A 12,953-nucleotide genomic window follows, 5' to 3' on the forward strand; every position below is an offset into this window, starting at 1 on the left:
GGGAATTATTTTCTTATCATATTTATATACAGTCTAGTATTCTGATCATATAGTCAAGAAAAGTAAAATAAGCAAACATGTTGAATACTTTATTGAATAATCATAAGGATTTCTGCTAATTGCCAGGTGTTGATGGCGCAGCAAACTTAGCTTACCCAGCCATTTAAAGGCCTACCTACTCCTAGTTTTTTAAAAATATACAATGTGTTACGACAAAATATTTTGTGACGGTGTGTTGATTTTGAGGTCGGCATCTGAAATTCAGGGTGAAGGTAAGTTTGCGCTGTACGCTGACGTGAGTGGGTTCGATAAGAAATCGATTTAATCGTCATGGGCACGTTCATCGTCACGACGGCGGTTGCGTTGGCGGCGGCCCCAACCCTCACGCGGGCGCTCGCGCTGCCGACCGTCGCCGCGCGGAGCACCACCGCGCTGGAAGAACGAGCCTTGCTTCTCGAAGATACGCTCGTTTGCGTCCACCAAGTTTCCCACCTGAAAATCAGAAATGAATGGCTATAGAAACCCGAAAAAGTTACACATGAATTACCTTACAAACAAGAAATGTTTACATTGATTTTATATATTACGAGCTTTTGCCCGCGGCTTCGCTCGCGTTAAGAAGTATTATTATATACAAACTTTCATTCCCTATTTTAACCCCTTAGGGTTGGAATTTATCCAAATCCTTTCTAAGCGAATGCCTACGTCATATCATCTACCTGCATGCCAAATTTCAGCCCCATCAGTCCAGTGGTTTATGCTGTTGACCGGTTAACCGGTGTGGGGAGCTATTATATATATAATAGCTCCCCACACCGGTTTCGGTGACGGTGGCAAGTTTCATTGAAACCAGGCCAGCTACGCAGGAGTAATTTTAGAGTGCCCAAGTGTGTGCGCAGTACACAAGAGCACTCTCTATTCCTTTACTCTCATAACCCAAGGGGGATGGACGACCGACACGACTAGCGAGAGATCAGGCGCAGGACCGACTTTTTACATGCCCATCCGACGCATGGATCATCTTACTTGTCAGACAATCAGGTGATACGCCTGCAATGTCTTAACCAAACTTGGAAATAACATGTTTTTAACGCGGGATATATATATATATATATATATATATATATATATATATATATATATATATATATATATATATATATATATATATATATATATATATATATATATATATATATATATATATATATATATATTAGTCCGGCAAACGTTGTATTGCCATATAAAGTATTTTGCCCATATCATTTTATTGAAGTGACTAAATAAGTATGTCACCATGGCAACGTCCATCGCTATCCCGTCGCACAAACAATGGTCGCCGTCAGTCTTGAGTTATAATAATTTACTATTATTTATTCAACAAATGCACTTATCAATATAAAAAGTACATGTCCGATTCTCAACCCTAGCCATATCGGCTCTCTAAGATTCAAGTAAATCAGTCGAGCCGTTTCAGAGGAGTTCAATTAACCGATTCAGTGCGGTGTCATTTTTGGCAGTTTCACGCGCCTGGCTGCGAACAAATTTTCTTTTAGTAGCGACCCAAAAGCGAACGTGAACGGAATTATAGTTCATTTCAAGTATTTAAAACTGATTATTTACGTGTACAAACAGAAATGGGAGGTAAGTAACTTATTTTTATCAGGTGTTGTAAACCTTTGGCTATATTGATCAATTTATTTTCGTTTTGTTGTAGAACGGGATATTACATGCTAGTCATGTATAACGCCAAAAAATGTATCTACTTTTTATAGCATTTTATAAACAAATAAACGTTGTTTAAGTGGTAGTTTTTGAATGAAATATCTGAATTCAACAAATCAAATCGAAAAAGGAAAGGATGTTTTAATTCTACGAATAATAAAAACTAAGAAAAAGTAACTGCGTCAAAAAAATTGTTCCGCGAGCTACAAAAAGAAACCAGAATACATGCATACTTTATGCAAAAAGAGACCCGAATACATGCATAATTTTGTGTAATTATACAAGTGACAATAATTATTGTAAACGGCTTTTTTTCGTAAATTTGAGCGTTAGTGTTTCATAGCTATTGTCATATTTTAGTGTGCGAAAAGGAACCAAATTCAAAACGGTTGAAGTATAGGAGTTACGTTTCCTTAGTTTTTATTATTCGTGGATTATCCATTTGAATAAAGGTTCATTTTGGCAGGGTAGTTCGCATTGAAAACTCTTTTACTCGACAGTGGAGTGAAAGCGGAGCACCTACAATTTTTTAGTGGGTAGACACTAAGACTACCACACTCTCGCCGGGTTAATAACACCACCAACTTTAGAAATGTTTGATTCATAGCCGTGCGAAGCAGGGGCGGGCTGCTTGTTAGTTATAAGAATAAATTATGTTGATGTGAGATTTTGCTGGTGTTGGCGTTATATATTTATAAAATGTTTAGGACTCCTGAAGTGTAAGTTTTTATGCAATATCCTAAAAAATACGTACACTCTGCCCGAGTGTACGTATTTTTTGAACGACGTAACATTGAAAACGCGGCGTCATGAGTATTGTACCACGTACACAAATAAAATAAAAAGTTACTTTTTAAGCGCTGCAATTTTACAATGAACTCTATTCAAGAGACATACACACCCTAAAGTGTTATCACTGACTTTTGTTACATGCTGTATAGTGTATATATTCAAGAATGTTTTCATTCTATAATGTTTCGAAACGAAATAATTAATATTCACCTATATAATAAATAATCGGCCAAGTGCGAGTTGGACTCGCGCACGAAGGGTTCTTTACCATTATAGAGCAAAAATAGGTAAAAAATGTGTATTTTGTATGGGAGCCCGCCTTAATTATTTATGTTAATTAAATTTTATCATTAATTTTTAAAGTATAAATATAACTGAGTATTTTGTGAACATTGCAAGCAACCTAGCAAAAAAAAAAAGTTTGTTGTATGGGACCCCCTTATATATTTAATTTGATTTGTTTTTAATATTGTTGTCATAGCGGCAACAGATCTACACAATCTGTGAAAATTTCAGAAGTCTTATAGCTATAGCGGTTCTTAAGATACAGCCTGGAGACAGACAGACGGACAGACAGACATCGACGTCTTAGTAATAGGGTCCCGTTTTTACCCTTTGGGTACGGAACCCTAAAAAAGTATTCTTTAAATAAATTCAAAAGTTTATCAGTAAATTCATTCACTGATGCCACGGGTGGGCCCAATTATAATTTTCCTCAGATTATTCAAAATTCCTGTGATAACAGTTTCGTTACGAAATATCATGTTCTGATAAAACTGAGCACTTAATTAGTACAACAGACGGAAGCGCGCTGATAATGATGAATTATGATTATGAAATATGAAGACTGATTCCTGAAGGTTTTTTTTAAATAATTGTCTACTTGTCTGTTACCTCTTGACGCCCAAACCACTGAACCAATTTTTTCTGAAATGAAGTATGGAGATGCTTTGAGTTCCGGAAAAGGACATAGGATACTTAATACTTTTTGTCCCGGAAATACGTGACAAATAAAGCTAATTTCATTGAGGGGAAACCTCTGAAAAATGTAATTTCATCATAGTTTTACAGGTAAACAATTTCCTCTCGGGCGTCACCCGCCATACAGAAAAGCTACCCATGATGCCTATCGGTGACATCCGCACGGAAATGGTTAAGCACACCGTGACACGAGAATTTTATATATTAGAATTTAGATGTTACTTCAATTGGTACTTAAAATTTCTTAATGAATAAAAATGATAAAATATGAATTTGAATACCTTGTCTGCCAATTGTAAAGCCAGTGCTTGCATTCTTGTTGGTTCAGAACGATGCAGTATAGCACATTCACTGGGGTCATCGAGAGAAGCCAGCAGCTCCTCGTTTATGATCATCTTGGACACGAGTGAATGTACACGTTGTCGCGGTAGCTCAAACATGTCGGCCAGCGAGCGGAGGGATAGTGATGCGTACACATGAGAGTATGTGAACAAGTATGTACGCAGGGACTCCTCACGGATGAGACGACCGAGCATAGCGCGTACATTGTCCGCATTAACCATTAGATCCCAAACCTATAAAAAGAAAAAAAAAAATAGAAATAATAAGTACATAATATTTTTTTTAGTTTATACCTGTTTTGGGGGGATATTAGATTATCATTTATATTGGATCCTAGATCATTGAGTCATTTATATTGGATAATATAATATAGATAAATGATTCATTTCCTCCTTGATCATAGATTTTTGACATATTTTGCTGAGAGATTGGAATTTGGATCCAATACGGTCATAGAAATAGGTGTTGCCAGTTATTTAATATAAAAAGAGTTTTTAATTTCTTGTTCGTTAATATGTTTCAAATAATGTAATGTAATTCGTTTTCTAATTATATACTTGGATAATCTTGCTGAAATAACAAAAAACAAGCCATATTAAAAATGACGATGTCTTTTGACAAATCGAATTCTCTGAGATCTAGTAACCCTGGCGTTAGCGCTCTCCATTGGCTATTGAAACCACATAAAATAGGATCAATGAAATATGATAATGTAATGTGCAGATATGATCAAATGATCATATATATTGGATCCTATATATGATCATATAAATGATCCAATATAAATGATAATGTAATACCCCCCTTGATGATTTTTAAATTAATAAAAAATCTTACCTTAGCATTCATTTTTTCGTTGACAATAAAATTAAGGCAGGCGCGCCAGTCGCCTCGTCGCATGGCCCTAGCAGCTGCAACCGCATGCTCACGCATAGATTCTGGAGGTCCCACTAGAGCTTGCCTCTCACTTGCTCGCAAATTCTGATAGAAAGTCTTACTTATCATGCGCCTGCGTGCGTCGAACTCGTGAGCGGCCATATACGGAATTTCGATTAGCATGGCAGACACTAAGTAGACGCATTCCAAAAGTTCTAAATTGATGTGCATGTGGAATGGCATTTGACGCTGCTTCTCGATTTTCTCCTGTTCCTTTGAACGTTCATGCTGACGCTGAGGGAGCAGACCCTGAGCCAGAAGCTCCTTCGGTTTTCCGGTCATCATCAGCTCCGCCAAACATCCATGAGCCTCCTTGACATTGCCCCGACGGAAAGCGCAGAGACCTAAATTAGCCATCGTACGATTGTACAAGATTTGAGTGCTAGGGTCCGAATGTTGCACATTTTCCTGCAGATGCGACATAAGAAGTAGATCGCGAGCTTGGAACCAGTTGTCGTGCAGTGCGTGATGGTACATGTGCGAGAGGATCGCACGAGTTCGCAGACGATCGGAGTCGTCGTTTGCGTAAATGTATTTGCAAAGGCGCTCCATCTTTTTGATCGTCGTTTCTTCCCCTGGAGGGAGGTCCTTCTTGACAGCGCGTGGGTCGAATTTGTAGTACAAATGATCGATTTTACGAAGATACGCACGACATATCTCCTGCGGGGAACCATCGCGCTCCACGACTTGGCAAACACGATCAATGAGCGTCGATACCCTGACCTCATCTTTCAATCTTTCTACGTACTCATTCGAATGAGGATCGCATTCTTTCAGTAGCTTCGTGAACTCGTCATCGAGACGTTCCAAAGCTGTGAGCAAGCAGCCGCGAACTTGGTAAGGTGGTGTAACAAGCTGCTCATTTTCTTCAGTGATCATTTCACTGAGAACCATATCTTCGTGAGCTAACAGAATGGTGACCATTTGGTCGACGTTCTCCACGAGTCTAGACCAATATTCCGGTTTCATGGCATCAGACACTTTTGGGTTATAATCGAACAGCGCGGCTACTGTAGCGGCACGAAGTTTGAGCTGAAGTGCGTCACCGAGGTTGTGCTGTTGGGCGATGGTGCGCAGCTCATGAAGAAGTTCCAACTGCGCTCTACGATCTGTGCGTTTACGTCCTCTGGCGGCACTGATTTCACCTAACTTCTTAACAACAAGCGCTGCATCGATGTCACTATCCTATTAAATAAAAACCCTTTGATTAATACAATAATCCATATTTTATGAGAAATCTACAGTAACCACAAGTTAAACATACCTTCGCGAACATCTTGGGTTTGTCGGATGTCGCCGCTCCTTTGCGAACAGTCTCCCATTCTCCCCCATCGTCAGCCTGATCTTTCTTGCTAACTTTGCCGGCTCTCTCTCGTCTTTCCCTCCTTGCCCTACGCCTGTCTCTTTCCTCATCATCGTCTCTCTCAGTGGTGCGCTTCAAGAAACGTTCACGAATAGTAGCAGCCCCTTTGAATTCATCGTCAGAGCTTGAACTGTCGCCAGAAGAGCTGGAGCCCCAGTCCATCGAATCAGAGGATTCATCATCTTGGGGCGGCGGTCTAGCGCGCGGCTCAGGTGAACGACGAGCTCTGGGTTTCTCTTTGACCTTCTCTTCATCATCAGACTCGTCAGAGGATGAGGAATCTATGCAAACAAAAAATAACTCTCATTTCATAGTTCAGACTTCTTAGGGCGTACGCCCCGCACGACGACGCACTAATGTATGAACAGATTGCGAGGCACACGAGATGGACGCCCGTTCGCGGGTTGTGCGGCCATGTTTGTGCGGCCGCCGCGAACATCCGCCTCAGTTAGCAGAGGCCCTTATTGTTGGGCATAAAACCAAAACAACATTATTATTAAATAAAAAACTAGCTATTTGACCGAGCTTTGCTCGGTATTCGATAAAGCACGAACTAAATTACGTTTTCTGAAAATGATTCCTAAAGATAATTACACAAGTGTTAATTTTTTTTATGTATGAAGTCTGGTACTTTCACACATTTTACTGTTGTTAAATAATTTCAGTCAGTTGTACTGATATTATGAAAAAGTATAACAAAATTAATGGCAACAAAAATAGTAGGTACCGTCATTATGGGTAACTTTGAATTGCGGCTACCAGTTACTCAAAATGTGCGTAATCAGAGTAATCAGTATCCCACAAAATCGGCCAAGTGCGAGTCGGACTCGCGCACGAGGGGTTCCGTACCGTTATAGAGAAAAAATAGGCCAAAAATTGTGTTTTTTGTATGGGAAAAAAAAAATTAAAAAAAATTATTTTAGTACTAATATCATTATTAAAATAAATAATTAAGGGTGAAAAAAATGGAGATCTAAATGAGTGCCAAGTTCTATGGAAAATCGAAAAATGTATTAATAGGAACCAAATAAACATTACAAACAAATAATAAAGTCTATTTCTTTACTTTATTGAATATCGATAACTTAGAATTAATTAGGCCAGTTTTCATATCTACTTTAAGGCTGGCCTCACACAGCCGGAATGTCTCTCTGAATTAATAAATGGAAATTCATAATCTGAATTTCAGCACCTTGCCTCACACATATCTTAAAAATTCAGATTGATCAGTAGTCTCGTGATTCCCCGCACATATAAACGTCTTTGTGGAAGAAGAATTAATACTAATAGCATTGCTTTTGGCTCAATATAATAAAAACAAGAAATTCAAATGCAAATACTGGGTTCATCCTTTGTCGTCGTCTGTATTTACAGTATCATTCTTACAGATCACTCCGAGAAATTCTTAATTTGAAAAAATCTGGAGCATACTGATATTGTATGGTATTCCGGTCTTTCCGAATTAATAATCTGAATTCAGATTATGAATTCGGAGTAACATTCCGGCTGTGTGAGGCCAGCCTTAGATATAACATTATTTAAATAACAGCAATTGTTATAGATATTTAATAAAGTTAAGAAATAGACTTTATTATTTGTTTGTAATGTTATTTGGTTCCTACGAATAATAAAAACTAAGGAATCGTAACTCTCATACTATTACCGTTTTAAATTTGGTTACTTTTGATCTGTCATGTAACGTCAGCCTAGTGCCGCTCAAGGTCACCTAAATATTGCAAATGTATTGAAATGTGTACCTAAGGTACATTTTTTTGACAAGTATTGTGGAGCATGTTTTTTGACAGAGTTACTTTTCCTTAGTTTTTATTATTCGTAGCTTGGTTCCTATAAATACATTTTTCGATTTTCCATAGAGCTTGGCACACATTTAGATCTCCATTCTTTTTACTGCGAAGTAGGTAAATAGATAGACAAGCAAAATGTTTGTATTGAACTTGACTCTCCTTTTTAGGGTTCCGTACCTTAAGAGTAAAAACGGGACCCTATTCCTAAGACTTCGTCTGTCCGTCTGTCTGTCTGACGCCAGGCTGTATCTCAAGAACCGCTAAAGCTAGACATCTGAAATTTTCACAGATTGTGTATTATATGTGTTGCCGCTATAACAACAAATACTAAAAACAGAATAATATTAATATTTAAGGGGGGTTCCCATACAACAAACATGATTTTTTTTGGCTTCTTTTGCTCGTAATTAATAATGATAAGAGGTGGGCACTTGAAATTTTCACGAAGGCCTTAAATATATGTGTACTTTAATAATTAATAATAATATTTAAACAAAATAATTAATTAAGGGCATTCCCATATTAAAAAACACACTGTTTGCACTATAATGATACGGAACCCTTTGTGTGTGAGTCCAACATGCACTTGGCCATTTTTTGGCAATGCACTGACCATTGCGTTCATCATCCTCATTATCTGGAAGATCAGGATTCTCTCGGAATTTTGCTATTTCAGCTTCAAAATCTTTTGTGTACTTGCGTAGCTTTTGTCTCAAGGATGTAAGAGCTTTACTGTTGCCCTTGGATAAGGACTTTCTTGCATCTCGATCATTCCAGGCCCCAGATACCCAGTCATCGAGTTCAGTCAGAGCCCGTATGAAAAATCGGGGTGCAATTCCATTTTCTTCTTTTTGGACCACAGGGGCAGCTCGAGTATAAGCCTTTTGCAACTCCTCAAAAGAAGCTAGGGCTGATGAGAAATCTCTGATCTTGCGATGGTTACGAATAGAGTGAATTATGCCTTCTAATTCCTCATATCTCTTCTCCTTCATAGACCTGACAACTCTCTTGGTTTCTTCTTCATCATCACTGAACTGGTAACAAAGTAATTCATGATATAATAATTAGCACGAAATACATATTTTATCTACATATTTCTTTAAAAAATATTTAAATCAAAGCAAGTCTTAGACAACACGGTTATAATATTTAAATTTTAATGTTTATTGTAAAAAGTTAATTTACTCTGAATAAATAAAATAATAGTAAGGCACATTATTTTAAAATAATTACAATGTTTAGATTATTATATCATATAAATAAATAAATTAATATGCTTTTGCTATAAACTCAGTGCCATAAATGATATTAATTATGAGCTATAAATATAAAATCTTACCGTGTAAACAGCTGCAGGCGCCCTTACAATCTGCTCCTCCTCAGACGAGCTCTCGGATTCGGAATCCGTACCAGTTGCGAAGAACCGACTCATTTTTAGTATTCACTGCACGTTTAGCTAAAATATAATACAAATTACTATATAATTATTCTAAAAAATCCTTAAATCCGGGACACAAACGATAGTGATACAACTACGAGTATAGGTTAGATCCGAGTTAGCCGTTTAATGGAAGCGATTGCTACCTTAAGATAAAGTGTTGCGTATAATTATTGCTTAAATCACTTGCAGATAGTAATAAATTCATGAAAATTGAGTAAAAGACATAAATTTATTCAGAAAACTATCGCCCACGACGCACACTACACGTCAAAAGAGTCTGACCAAGTCTGACGATTGACAGCAATTTTTTTTTATTTTAGCTGCGATGGGCGGCCTTTTTATTTGATTTTCTCTTCCAAACTCATCCAAAGCCTCAAAAATTAGTCGGACAGGTCCGAGAACTGTTGTAATCAGTAATAGTCAGTGACAATTGTCAATGGACAAATGACAATGACATGTGACAACAAGATTGACATTTGGCTCTTGAGTCTTGTCATTTGTCAATTGTCATTTTGTGTAATCATGGATCGCGTAATTTACCATGTACGAAATGGATGAATTTAACCAAATTTAAACAAGTTTTACGAATTTTTTGCTTATTGACTCAAATATAATAAATACCATTTACCTAGTTACACGTAGAAATTTAAATACAGTCATAATATAATATTTTTGTTAAAAGACAATTTGAAATTATAATGCCGATGGCAATGTGAAAATAAGATTGTACGAAAGTCGCAATGAATATATTTTATGATGGAATTCACGACGTTAATAGTACCTTTAACTAGAAACACATGTCGAACTTGCCTCCTGGAATTTAATTTCAGTGATCCTGCAATGTATATGAGCATACAAGATTTAATTGAACATGAGGACAATAAAATAAAGCTCATTGATATACTTGTCTTTCTCAACTGTTTGGAGGTAAAGATATCAATGATTCATATCATATATATTACCAAGTATGGTTGCTTTCAAGTTTCCATTAAAAAAATAATTGTGTTACTTTTCAGAACAATGATGAAGAAAATTGGCCTCAACATATTTGTACCACCTGTGTTTCAACTGCTCTGTTGGCTTACACGTTTAAATTGAACTGCTTAAAAGCAAATGAAACCCTTACCCAGTTTTTTACAATTTCAAATACAAGCAACAACTTTCAGAGATCAGATGTTGACACCATTGACATCAATGTTGTTTATCAAGATCATGAGTATGATGTACCACTTTTCAGCAACAATTCAGTATTAGACTTTGAACCTCAAATTCAAAATAAGGAGCTGGTTCCTTTACCACCTGTGACAGATATCACACTCACCCAGCAAGTACCTAGGAAAGTGGGTGAAAAGGCCTACACATGTAGTTTATGTTCCAAATCGTTTACTAGAATATATAACTTGAGATACCATATGAGTAAGCATGGTGATTTCAAAAGATACTTATGTGCAAAGTGTGGTAAAGACTTTAACACTTCCAATGGCTTGCGACAGCATTTAAAAACCCACTCTGATGTTCCACAGTTTAAATGTGGTTTTTGTAATAAAATTTATAAGTCACGACAATCATTAAGAGAACATTTCCGAATTGCACACTCTAGTCATGGAAGATCATTCAGTTGTGTGACATGTGACAAAAAATTCACAACAAAGTCTACCCTGGCTATGCACATTAAGACACATAGTGGTATTAAGGATTATGCTTGTTCTGTATGTCCCAAAAGGTTTACTAGACCATCTTATTTAAAAGCGCACTGTCTCACTCACACGGGTCAGGAGAAACCGAGACCTTTTAAATGTAAGCATAGAGACTGTGACCGTGCATTTTCTACTAAATATTCCTTATTAGTTCACATAGCTCACTCACACTCTACTGAAAGGCCTTATAAATGTGATGCATGTCCCAAAGGCTTTGCAACATCATTTGGTTTAAAAGTGCATAAGGAGTCACATGAAAGTCAACCAATTTTCTGTTCTATTTGTGATAAAAAATTAGCAAGTAAGAGAGTGCTACAAAAGCATATGAAAATTCATGAACGAGTAGACAATCTTCTGAATACAGATTATCTTTAGAGGAGATCAAAAGTTGAAACATTAACAGTACATAATTAGATGTTTGTAAGATTGGCTTGATTTTTCAAAATGTAAGTTACTGCTCAACCTACATTTGGTTTATAATGATTTATCATTTACTTTATTAGTATGTAAATTTAAAAGCTTGAGTTTGTAATGTTATTGGTTATGAATAGAGTGTAATTTTAAATAACTTGCTTAGTTTTTTAAGTGTGTTTCACTTTATATTTGAACAATGAATCACTGTTGGATAAAAGTGTGTTCTTATAAAAATGTTACTATTGACAATAGATTTTTTAAACAATATAGGTTATATTGCGAGAAAATGTGTAAACTTATAAATTTATTATACTTCCACATGTAATGACGTATACAGATACATACATAATTCAGTGCATGTAAGTTATTGTAACTTTAATATGCTGAAATTATTCTTTCAAAGTTTAAAATAAAACTAGTATTTATATATGAATATATCTGTTTTTATTTCTTTACATTATTTTATAATTGCTCATCCAATATTGCCTTAACATAAATAAAATATTGATAATAACAATAAAAATTAGCATTCAACTACTCTTGTTTTGACAAATCAGCATTTAAAACCAAGTTTACTGAGAATGGTGGTTTAAAGAAATCTACTGAAAGCTGAACATAGTTCAAATAGTGCAAACAGGAAATACATATATAAAATCTAGTAATTAATAAAATCTTTGTGATACTAAAAATTAGGCTATACAAAATATCACTATAAACCCAGAATATTTTTTATTATTAAACATTTCTGTCAACTTGAATATTTCAATAAGCCAATAAATTCAAATTATAATGATATGCATTAATGGCACAACAGGTGTTGATATATCCGGGCAACCTAACCAACAAAGTGCGATGATAGTAAAGTACTAAGATTAGTAGGAGACTAATAAAAATACAATGGATATAGCTAGGGTTGCCATCACCCAAATTCCCTTCGCCGGTCAGGCACGACAAAATTCCCGGACAATTGGCTGAAATGTGGTTATTTCCCCTTGCCAATTTTTGCTTTTCCAACAAGAATTTCTAAAAATCTGACTAACTCAAGTCCGTGCAAGAAAATGTGTGTATGCTTAGCGAGTTTTTATCTGTCGTTTATTGCCGCATGACTTAAAAGTTAAATTTCTCTCATCAAAAGTGTCTGGATTTCAACTGGACACTTTTCAAAAACCCGGCGGGACGCACCCCGGACAGCCTTCAAACTAGGATAAATCCGGACGGATGGCAACCCTAGATATAGCTGTACAATGTTATGTCCTCTTTGAAGCAACTTTTTTTGAATATCACACAAGAAAATAATATATCCATTGCGAATATTTATATTGGTAGTGCACTTCTTTAATCCCATCAATTGATCTAAAACTTTATTTCTAATACATACATCACATTCAACAGACTTAAAAATTAAGTATAGTACAGTATCCAAATTAATCTAATATTTAATAAAATCACAATTAAAA

The 12,953-nt window shown here is 36.1% G+C and overlaps 2 protein-coding genes across 2 annotated transcripts; one reads left to right on the forward strand and one right to left on the reverse strand.

Annotated features, from left to right (window-relative positions):
* Positions 1 to 76: 76 nt before the first annotated feature.
* Positions 77 to 9,675, reverse strand: LOC121728113 (eukaryotic translation initiation factor 3 subunit C). Its single transcript, XM_042116225.1, has 7 exons — positions 9,529 to 9,675; positions 9,284 to 9,400; positions 8,558 to 8,978; positions 6,041 to 6,420; positions 4,678 to 5,961; positions 3,780 to 4,073; positions 77 to 492 (listed from the first exon to the last, which is right to left on the reverse strand). The coding sequence occupies exons 2-7, from the start codon at positions 9,374 to 9,376 to the stop codon at positions 322 to 324; spliced, it is 2,643 nt and encodes an 880-aa protein (XP_041972159.1). The 5' UTR covers positions 9,377 to 9,400; positions 9,529 to 9,675; the 3' UTR covers positions 77 to 321.
* Positions 9,676 to 10,131: 456 nt separating this feature from the next.
* On the forward strand, positions 10,132 to 11,722 carry LOC121728118 (gastrula zinc finger protein XlCGF57.1-like). Its single transcript, XM_042116229.1, has 2 exons — positions 10,132 to 10,312; positions 10,402 to 11,722. Exons 1-2 carry the CDS (start codon positions 10,139 to 10,141, stop codon positions 11,455 to 11,457), a joined length of 1,230 nt encoding a protein of 409 aa, XP_041972163.1. The 5' UTR covers positions 10,132 to 10,138; the 3' UTR covers positions 11,458 to 11,722.
* The last annotated feature ends 1,231 nt before the right edge of the window (positions 11,723 to 12,953 follow it).

Source organism: Aricia agestis, chromosome 6 (assembly GCF_905147365.1).
Source record: "Aricia agestis chromosome 6, ilAriAges1.1, whole genome shotgun sequence".
NCBI classification, from domain to species: domain Eukaryota; kingdom Metazoa; phylum Arthropoda; class Insecta; order Lepidoptera; family Lycaenidae; genus Aricia; species Aricia agestis.

What these genes read in the sequence shown, in the direction of transcription:
- LOC121728113 (XM_042116225.1), bottom strand. Translation starts at nt 9,376, where the DNA reads ATGAGTCGGTTCTTCGCAACTGGTACGGATTCCGAATCCGAGAGCTCG. An exon ending in ACGAAAAAATGAATGCTAAG is followed by an intron (nt 4,074 to 4,677) that starts GTAAGATTTTTT and finishes TTCTTTTTATAG; the next exon opens with GTTTGGGATCTAATGGTTAA. An exon ending in CTTTACAATTGGCAGACAAG is followed by an intron (nt 493 to 3,779) that starts GTATTCAAATTC and finishes TCTGATTTTCAG; the next exon opens with GTGGGAAACTTGGTGGACGC.
- LOC121728118 (XM_042116229.1), top strand. Translation starts at nt 10,139, where the DNA reads ATGATGGAATTCACGACGTTAATAGTACCTTTAACTAGAAACACATGT. An exon ending in TCTTTCTCAACTGTTTGGAG is followed by an intron (nt 10,313 to 10,401) that starts GTAAAGATATCA and finishes GTTACTTTTCAG; the next exon opens with AACAATGATGAAGAAAATTG.